The sequence below is a fragment of the Arachis duranensis genome, chromosome 9 (genome assembly GCF_000817695.3).
Source record: "Arachis duranensis cultivar V14167 chromosome 9, aradu.V14167.gnm2.J7QH, whole genome shotgun sequence".
NCBI lineage: Eukaryota > Viridiplantae > Streptophyta > Magnoliopsida > Fabales > Fabaceae > Arachis > Arachis duranensis.
Window position 1 is genome coordinate 8,417,789 of NC_029780.3, and position 10,136 is coordinate 8,427,924.

General features: G+C 37.5%; 1 protein-coding gene across 1 annotated transcript; it reads right to left on the bottom strand.

Moving 5' to 3' along the window:
- Positions 1-6,824: 6,824 nt before the first annotated feature.
- Positions 6,825-9,194, bottom strand: LOC110275139 (uncharacterized). The gene is made up of 4 exons (XM_021130743.2): positions 8,966-9,194; positions 8,215-8,490; positions 7,048-7,125; positions 6,825-6,960 (listed from the first exon to the last, which is right to left on the bottom strand). The coding sequence occupies exons 1-4, from the start codon at positions 9,192-9,194 to the stop codon at positions 6,875-6,877; spliced, it is 669 nt and encodes a 222-aa protein (XP_020986402.2). The 3' UTR covers positions 6,825-6,874.
- Positions 9,195-10,136: the final 942 nt, after the last annotated feature.

Genomic DNA, 10,136 nt, shown 5'->3' on the forward strand with positions numbered 1-10,136 from the left:
TACTTTACAAGTTCATTAAACAATAAAATCAAAATACGCGCTGCTCCACGTACGTTGATTACATGTGCTATATAACATTCCGCGTATATCTAATTATCAAATTTAAAATATTTGTTTCCTTCTTCGTTTTCGATATTTTGAGATTTGGTTGTTCTTCTTCTCGCGCGTCTTTCCTCCTTCTTCTCCATCGTTCTTTTCCTCTCCTTTTCTCACTAGTATGTTCTTTGTTTACGTTACCTTTTTTCTCTCTGCAACTCGAGCTTCGTTTTCTATTTTGATTTGTTGTTTTCTGAAATCAAAATTTGAACTCGTTTTGAAGATAATGGATCATTCAAATGAAGATTGTCAGCTGAATCCAGGCAAAGTGGATTATGAATTTGAATCTAACGAAGTTCCTGAGGTTTGATTTACATAGGATTAGTATGAATTTTCTTTCAATAATTTGTATAGCATTGTGTAGTTAAAAAATTGCTGAACATTGATTGTGAAAGTAACACGTTAACATGAATCTGTCAATTCAATGTATTAGTTGTGATTAATTACCTGGAATTTATAGCAGAAGCTCCGGGGTAGATCAATTCTTCTTTGGGTGTATTTTAGCTAGAAGTGTGGGTGTATCTACACTTTACTGGTTTTTTGTTATTTTAATTGAGTTGTTGTTGTTTAGGTGTATTATATCAGACATGATTGGGTGTGTTTTTAGTTTTTGACATGGTGTATTCTGCAGCCTGTGTATTTACAGTTTATGACTTTAAAGGTCATTCTGTAGTTGAGTTGTTACGGTTCGGGTATATCATATTAGACATGATTGGGTGTATTTGAATCATATCTATGGGTGTATTCACAGTTCTGACACGGTGTATTGTGCAGCCTCTCTCGGTTGTTGATGACGAGCTTGTTCCGAAGGTCGGAATGACCTTTACCACCCTTGAAGATGCTGAAAAAATTTTACAGGAGCTACGCCAAGGCTGCAGGTTTCTCTACAAGAGTTCGGTGCACAAATAGGAAGGGAAACGAGATTAAGAATCAACTGATTACATGTAGCAGAGAGGGAAAATGGAAATCTAAAATATCTCCGACTGAGAAGACCAATCCGACAGCCGGTTTAAACTGTCCTGCAAGAATTTATATACACACATTGAAGGATGTCGGTGCTTGGATTATTTCAAAGGTTGTGTTGGATCATTTACACCCCTGCTGTCCAAGCAAAGCAGAGATGCTCAAACAGCACAGGGAACTAAGCATGTCCATTCGTCGTACGATAGAGAATAACGAGGAGGCCGGTATCAGACCAAGCAAAACCTACCAATCATTTGTTGCGGCTGCCGGGGGTCACCGCGAGTTAAATTTTATCGAAAAGGACGTGAGAAATTACATTACCAGGGAAGTGCGAAATGTTTCCGAACAAGAAGATGCAAAGGAATTCGGAAAATATTTCTTAAGAATGAAAGAGAAGAATCTGAATTTCTTTTTTGAGCTCGAACTCGAGGAGGATCAATCGATTAAGCTGGCTTTTTGGGCCGATGCAAGAAGCAGAGCCGACTTTGAGTATTTCGGAGACGTCATTTCATTCGACACCACCTACAATACAAACAGGTAACAAACTGTCCCTGTTTATGATGCTAAATTAATTTATTTTTACGAATCCGCAGCAGAGGTGTATATTGGCTATTTCATTGGGTGTATTCTAAGCATATGTTGAGGTGTACCTAATGATTTTGCATTCTGGACCATGGTAATTTGTTTCAAGTATAATTTGGTCTGTGGTTCTTTTGTCGGGGTGAATCACCACGGTCAGTCAACACTTCTCGGATGCTCTTTGATGAAGAACGAAGAAATTGAATCATTCAAATGGTTATTTCAATGCTGGCTTCGTTGCATGGGAGGAAACGCTCCGAAAGGGTTTCTCACCGATCAGTGTGCATCAATGAAAAGGGCTTTAGATGCCTGTATGCCAACAACAGTTCACCGCTGGTGTATTTGGCACATCATAAAGAAGATTCCAAGCAAATTAAACGGGTACAAGGGACATGCCGATATCGAACAAGAAATGAGCCATGTTGTTTGGAACTCTCATAGCAAAGACTCATTCGATAGGAATTGGAACGATTTTCTGCTGAATTTTGGTCTTGCGGACAACAAGTGGCTTTCAGGTAATGTGTTTTTAAATCTGCAGCAGAGGTGTAAATTGTATGTTCTCTTGGGTGTATTTTATAGTCTGTGTTTGGGTGTATTATGCAAATCTGTACTAAGACCGTCACATATGGGTTCCTATCTATCTAGATCACCACTTCTGGGCAGGGATGAGAAGCACACAAAGGAGCGAGAGCATGCATTCATTTTTTAACAAGTACATCACCCGGAACAGCTCACTTATTCAGTTCGTCAAACAATACGATAATTACCTCGGAAGCAAGGAGTAAGCAGAGAGAGAATCAGATGCTGCAGATTTTCATACGGTCATACCGTGTGCAACCAAATCCTCCATTGAAGCTCAGTTTCAAGATGCGTACACTCATGCAAAGTTTAAGGAAGTCCAAGCGCAATTCAGAGGAAAGGCGAATTGCATCACCAGATTAAAGAATTTCGCTCTAGGCTATTCAATATACGAAGTCGGAGAACAAGTTTCCAGCTCAATATTCAACAAGTTCGCTGTTACCTACGACTCAGTCGCAGCCGAGGTAAAATGCCAATGCTTATTATTCGAGTTGAGAGGGATACTGTGCCATCACGCACTAAGCGTGTTAAGCTTCGAACAAGTAAGCCAAGTGTCCCCTAGATATATACTGGAACGATGGAGCAAGAAGGTAAAGAGGCGACACACACACATCAAGAGCAGCCACGACGAGCCACTAATGGAGCCAAGAAGCAAGAGGTTCGACCAATTGGTTTTTCGTTCGCAAAATATTTGCGAATTTGCCTCCGAATCGGAGGAGCTGACTGCAATTCTGCACCGAGCATACGATAACGTGAAAATAGGCTAGGTTCAAAGTTGGACAAACAGATTGCAAATACCACAAAGAGAAGAAGACGAAAGTTTTAAGCGAGGTAAAAGTAATGTTCTTTAAATTTGTGGCGATTGAGTTTATTTTTCTCGTTAATAGTTTAGCTAATGTGTGAGTGTTATATTCAGATAAACCTGTTTGATGCTGCATCAGCGGCGCATTCAAATTCCAGCCAATATCAAGGACACGTTATGAATTATCAGTTCAGGGTACCAGCAGCAGGGGATAACTCTTTGGGTGTATAGTTTTATAGAATATGGGTGTAAAAGCACTGTTCTTTTGGGTGTATTTTTGTTTATTCACAATTTACATAGACACATATATAGATACATATAGAACAAAAGCTGTAAAAATTCGCAGGTTATGGGTGTATATTTCATTTGATGTTTTTCTTCATATTTTAGTACATGTAATTCATATATTTTGAATACAGCACAGACAGTTGGGTGTATATTTTATGCAATCTTGGGTGTATTATTAGACTTGCGTTGGGTGTAACAGTTTACAATTTGCGTTTACATATGCCTTGATTTTTTGCTTCATATTTTAGCACCTGTAATACAGCTTTTGAATACATCATAGACAGTTTACCAGCACAGATAGTTTAACTATGGGAAAAAATATGCATGGAATAGAAGTTGTTGATAAATGGCAAATATTTACACCATTTGTTCAATTTACAAACTACCCAACAGTTGGATTACCCAGTTTCTATATCAGCAGAATTAATCTGACAAAACGGACTCAATAATACAGAGGATGGCTTCGATAGCCTTATAGCACTACTCTCTCTAATTGCCCAATCTCTCTGTTTATTCATCTCACTGAATAGTATCCGGGAAGCATACTCCACTCTATATTGGTCCACCTCCTCCTACAATTAAAAAGTATATTCTGTTTAAACAGCAATATTAATTCAGTAAAGTAATACAGAGTTATATAGTTCTAAAGACAGTTACCTGTGGCCAATTATCCCATTCGTACTTCCCCTTTTTGATGTTTTCCGGCTCAATTAACTCAAGCCACTTCATAACGTAGATAGCGCAGTCATAGATGAAAACGAAGAAAATAAATTACAAATCTCATTTAGGAAAGTTTAATGTTCATAGTCACAAATTTATACCTTGTTTTTTGGCCTGATATTTTAACATATGATGCTTTAATTTTCTTCTCGTTCTCCCCTTTTGCCAGAGGTTCCCCGCTGGCATATGTTATCAATCTTGAAAATACATATCACTTAAATACCAAAACAAATCAGTAATACACCCGAATGAATGGACAAGATACACCCAACTGAATGGACAATATACACCCAACACAATTAATGAAATAGACCTATCTATTAAAGTAAAGAAGACAGAGGCCACTTACAGTGAATTTATTAATGTCTTTTCTCTCATCGCTTGAAGCTTTTTTGTGTAGCGGGTCAAGTATTTGACATTTCCACTTTGTTGTATTTATCAGCCATAACCACCAATGCCCCGAGTGGCAAACACGAGCAAAAATCTGAAGGATTGCCACATTTCAACAGTGTGTTATTTTATTTGGAATATAAGTAAATAAGCGAACTAACAAATATAGCAAACGAAAACTTACATATGGATGCGAAGTTAATTTTTTTCTATTTATGAAGGGAATGAAACTTGGGTAGGCTTCCACCCTGAATTCCTTTTTCGTTTTCGGTGATATGAATTCCCCCTTTGGGTGATCCGAAAGTGCCATGCTCTGCAAGAATTGTGAAACAAGAAATGAAATTCTGAAAATACACAACTTACACCCAATCGAACCTAAAAAATACACCCAAATCAATACAGAAAATACACCCAAAGTTCGTAGAAGTAACACTTACCACAATATCGGGGGGAGACAGTATATTTGTTCTTGAAACCTCTTTTTATTTTTCTGGTTGAGGATGAGGCAGATGGCAGATACAATCTAGAAATATATGCCGAAATCAATTTTATATTAATAAACATTGCAGTTGACTTTGGTGTAAAAACATTAATGTTATTCTAATATTACCTGAGATTCTATATCACTTTTTGCCTGGAGGGATGCAAGGTGCATTCTCATCAAAATGTATTCTCCTTGGCCAATCAGAGTGCACATCTCCTCATACTGGTTAGTATTGCCATCTGCGTCTTCCTTCAGTCTCGTCCCCCAGATGTAGCACTTTTGTTTCATATCATCTGGAATTTGATTTATTCCCCCAGGAGTTTCAAACTTTACAGAACTTTCTCCCCCAGTCTCCCTCTGAATTTGTGGACTTTCGTTTTTTTCCTTCGCCGCACTGCTTGCTAATTTTTGGACCAAATTGTCTAATTGTTCTAGCAAATTTGCAGTTTCTGGAGATTTTTCCCTTTGTCTCCTGCGTTGACGCCCCCTCCTGTCTTGAATCAGTCAATCCAAGGCTGAATGATGGCATCTCTGGATCTGTTTTAGGAACATAGGTTGCTGTCCGTGCCATCATCAACAGGGCAGCAGCGTCTTCTGCGGCTGGATGACTGCGTCATGATGTATAAGAATAAGAGTAAGAATAAGAATATACGGATGATAAGCAAATATTGATTTTAGTCTGATGAACTTACATTTTAGTTGGAGCTGGGGGAAGCTTGGGTGTGGTTTCTTGAAGTTGTTTGGGGGGTTCAGGAGTGCTGCACAGTTACACAAAATTAATCATAGCGTAAAAAAAATTGATCAGGAACAATATACACCCAAACTGTTAGCAAATATACACCCAATACTATTTCTTACGTTTCTATAGTCCCTTCAATCCGTAGCATAGGTGTTGGTTCAAAATCTGTCTCAGTGGTTGTTTGGGATGCCGGCACAAAAACCTGGATCGGGACTCTAAACAAGAAGAAAAATGAAAGGTTAACAACGTATTTGAAAATAATAAGGTTATAAGGTTGAAATATTTTTGGAAAACTCACACTGCAAGCGCTTCCGACGGTGTTTGTTCCCTCACAACCATCATATTCGAATCAGCCAGAATCAACCTAAAATACACCCAAAGAAGGTCAAAAAATACACCCGAACAATTCAAAAAGAAGACAGGCTTTGTTTTTTGAAAACTTACATACTTGCAGTTTTTACTTTTTTTTTGCTGCCTTTTTTTCTCGAATAAAATAATAAAGGGCTTTTTTTTCTAAAAAAAATATATACAGAATTAGAAGTAGAAGGTAATAGAAGAACAAAAGTAACGGTTATTTGAAAGAGAAATTACATGCTCTGTGACGGCTGGTTTACACTACTCTGTTCTGTGCGTCCTTGAGAGGAAAGATCATCACTTCCCAAGTTCACAGCCAGTAGTCTAAACAGATTTCATGTTATTCAAACGAAATATACATCCAACTTAGTAAACAAGATACACCCAACTTGATCAATAAAATACACCCAAATTGTTTCACAGAATACATCCAAATCATGATAACAAGATTTTATTAAATAATAAAGCTTCTTACGTTTCAGAGGACACATAGCGACCTTCTGTCGATCGCAGGTCAGCTTGGTTCTCCCTGCGAAACAAGATACAATTATTACCAAACAAAACACACCAAAATCTCAAATACACAGCCCAGCAAGACATACCCCTCTGCAGTAGATTTATCAACGTTTTCCCTTAGCCATTCATCGAGTTCATCACTTGATATTTCATATCTCTCACTACATTCATAAAATAAGATGTTAACAAAAATAATTACGATGATAGACCGTAATATAGCTTACGAGGTACTGTACCCGTCAAAGTATTGATCTTCTTCAGGAGGTGAATCCTCCACAACAACTTTTTTCTTTTTTTGTTGTATTCTGGGTGGAAAAAAAAAGAGTACCAATCAGAAATAAAAAATTAATTTTATCACAGAATATTATCCAAAGAAGTGCTTACTTTTGTGGTGTTGTTTTTGTTTTTTTCTTTTTCTTCTCCTTCTCCGCAGGTGATGATTCTTCGCTCCTATAAGTTAATAATAGACATTTCAGTTAATACACGAAATCTTTGTAATGAAGCCAAAAGAAAGGACTAATAATTTCAGGACATTACTCATCACTTGGTTCAGATTCAGATTCTGAATCAGAATCTGACTCCTCTTGCCTCTGCTTTCTTTTTTTGGAGTCCATTCTGGAAGGCAAAAAATCATTATTTAGAACATACTAAAAATACACCCAAATAAATTCACGAGATACACCCAACTGAATATACAATATACACCCAACGCAGCAAACAAAACACACCCTGCTTAATAAACTACATACACCCAACGTGATCAAACAAAATACACCCAACTCGAAAAAGAAATTACACCCAAGTATGGTACTTACTTTTTCCCCTTTTTGCTGGGGTGTTTTCTTCTTGAATCCTCTGAGTCTTCTTGAGTCTCAGACTCAGAGGTAGAAGTGTCACTGTCAGTAGTTTCTGTCTCCGAAGACGATGTTGGACTCGCCTTCCTTTTTTTTGTATTTTTTATTTCTTGTTTTTTTTCTTTTTTTTCTTTTTTTTTCATTTTTTCTCTTGTCTCTGCCATCTTCACAATCCCCTGAAACATGAGATATTTTAGTTAGCAGCATTCAGGTAAATAAAATACACCCAACTTATTATGTTTACTTACCAAAATTTCCTCTCTTTCTGTAGTCATTCTTTCCACCAACTGCTCCTTAGTCCAGTTGGCAATCCAGGGCTTTGGTGGTCTTTCAGCCCTGTTCTTGCCTTTGTTTTTTGAAAGATGAAAGTAGATTATCATCAGGGCGAAGAGGCAGCCATTAATTGCCTTCTTCTTCTTCTCCTGGTAGTCTGTGATGCCCTTGACCATGAAGGTCAAAATATGCCCCCCCAGTTTCTCTCCGATATGCCGTCCATCTTAAAAATTGGGGCCAGGTGCACGGGCGATATTTTGTTTATCGTTGTTGGCAAAAAGAACGCCATCTGTATGTAGAGGATGAATATCCTCTTGAACATCAGGCGTTCCTCTTCGTTGCCAACGCCTATTTCCATCATTTCATCGGTCAAACTTTTGAGGGTCTTACCCTGGAATCTTCTATAAATTATTTTGTCATCATCAGAAAGTTTCTTATACTCAACCTTCTCAGAAAATAGATCTCCTAAAAAAAGGAAGACAACAAAGTATCCAAGTCAGTTCAAATACACCCAAGTATCAACTTAAATACACCCAAGCAACAACTTAATATACACCTATAATTTTAAGCTAGTTACCTGTTGCATTGATGCCAAGTGCATGACCTATTTTTTTTGGTGTTATTTGGAAAGAACCATATCCTGTCTTCAGTCTGTTCTCCCCAAGTTTGAAGTTGTTTGCCAGCTCCCTTAAGAGTTGGTGATCCACCCTTAGTGGTGGGATGTGCATCAACCCACCGAATCCGAGATCCCTCACAATCGCCTTCTTCTCCTCAGTCATGTTTCTGAACTTATCACTCAGGAGATATGTGGCACACTTAAGGTCTTTTGTTTGGTTTCTTGCTGCCATTTTATCTGAAACGAAAAATACACCCAAAGATATCAGTAAGATACACCCATATATATGAGTCCGATACACCTATTAATAACAATAAGATACACCCATTGATAATAGTAAGATACACCCATATATATGAGTCAGATACACCCAAAGATATCAGCAAGATACACCCATTGATAACAGTGAGATACACCCATAGATATTATTCAGATACATCCATATAGATATTAGTCAGATATCACTCAACCATTCTTCAATATCAAGCCACATTACAAGGTTAAGCAGTATACACCCCCCAATCTACGGAATAAACCCCAAAAAATCAACAACAATAGCAGGAGAACTTAGAACAACAACGTAGAACGACGTAGAACTTAGAAGAGCGACGTAGAACTTAGAACAGTGTAACAAAAAAAAAAGAATAATAGTAAACCCTAGAAGAACGACGTAGAAGAAAAGTAAAATACACAGGAATCTTAATGAACTTACGTTGAGTATTGTTGCTTTGTTTTCTCTTCAGATTCTTCACGGAGAGTTTGATGGTGTTTTGATGGAGGTTTCGAACAACGATTTGTATATTTTGAACTTTGATTTTCGCTCGAAAATGGGAGGGTTTCCTTGTTTTCAAAGCGCTTTGAGAAGTGGAAGAAGTGGAAGAAGTGGAGAGTCTGCCATACGTAACCGTTTGAGTGTTGAGCGCGTGATTTTGATGCGCCATGTTATCTCTCTTCATGCGCGTGAGTTCTATTTGGGCTGGGCCAACTTGTAAGCTTGTAAACTTGTATGTGTAGCAGGCCCGTTTATTAATAAATTGGGAGGGATAAGTAAATTTTAGTAATTTTTATCCACGTAAATATCAAATTATCTTTAATAAATATATTTTATTAATTTATATATGTAAATTTTAATAAATATAAAAGTAAATTATATTAATTTGTATGTATAACTATAATAAATATAGATGTAAATTATGTATTTTTATGTGCAAAATCGAGTTAAATTTTAAAATGATTCCTAAAGTTGCACTTAATTCTTAAAGTAGCTACTGAAGTTAATAATTACTCAAATTTATCTTCGAACTTGCACTCTAAAACTCAATAATTCCTAAAGCACTTTCCGTCGTTGAAAAGTTGAACTGGACGGATTGTATTTATTAAATAAAAAATCATTAGCCTTCAATGTCTCTTTCCCAACTCATTTCCCGTTCATTTTGGTCACATCCCCAAATCATACTTCAAGGGGTATTCCTACTGGCTCTCTGTTTTGCCACCACCAAGCTCTTCAACTGCCTCAGCCTCACACGCGCTCTTAACTCTTTCACTTTTACCTTTGGCCTTGCCAACAATAACACCATTTCTGACACCTTGAACAGTGCCACCGTCCTTTGGGAACACGTCGTCACCTAGATCCTTCTATTACAGAACTTTTTCCCTCATCTCATCGCCATCGCTGTAGAGTCCTTGATTTCCAATGTGAGCTTCTTAATATGCTCCTTATTTTTCACGCTCTTGCTTGCAAGCTCATCCCTCTCCCTCTCAAAAGCCTTGATCCTCGACAGTTCATCGCAACCATCAGAAAAATTATATTTCGCTGTCGTTTCAACCATCTAGCTTTGTAGAAACAAAAGAAACAAAAAAAGAATAAAATATGAATCAACAGC

Bases quoted from the DNA above. Each gene is read 5' to 3' on its own strand.
- LOC110275139 (XM_021130743.2), bottom strand. From the start codon at position 9,194: ATGGCGCATCAAAATCACGCGCTCAACACTCAAACGGTTACGTATGGC. The intron at 7,126-8,214 runs GTAACTAGCTTA...TTTGCCTTCCAG, and splicing joins ACTTGGCATCAATGCAACAG to AATGGACTCCAAAAAAAGAA. The intron at 6,961-7,047 runs GTAATGTCCTGA...ATTAACTTATAG, and splicing joins GAATCTGAACCAAGTGATGA to GAGCGAAGAATCATCACCTG.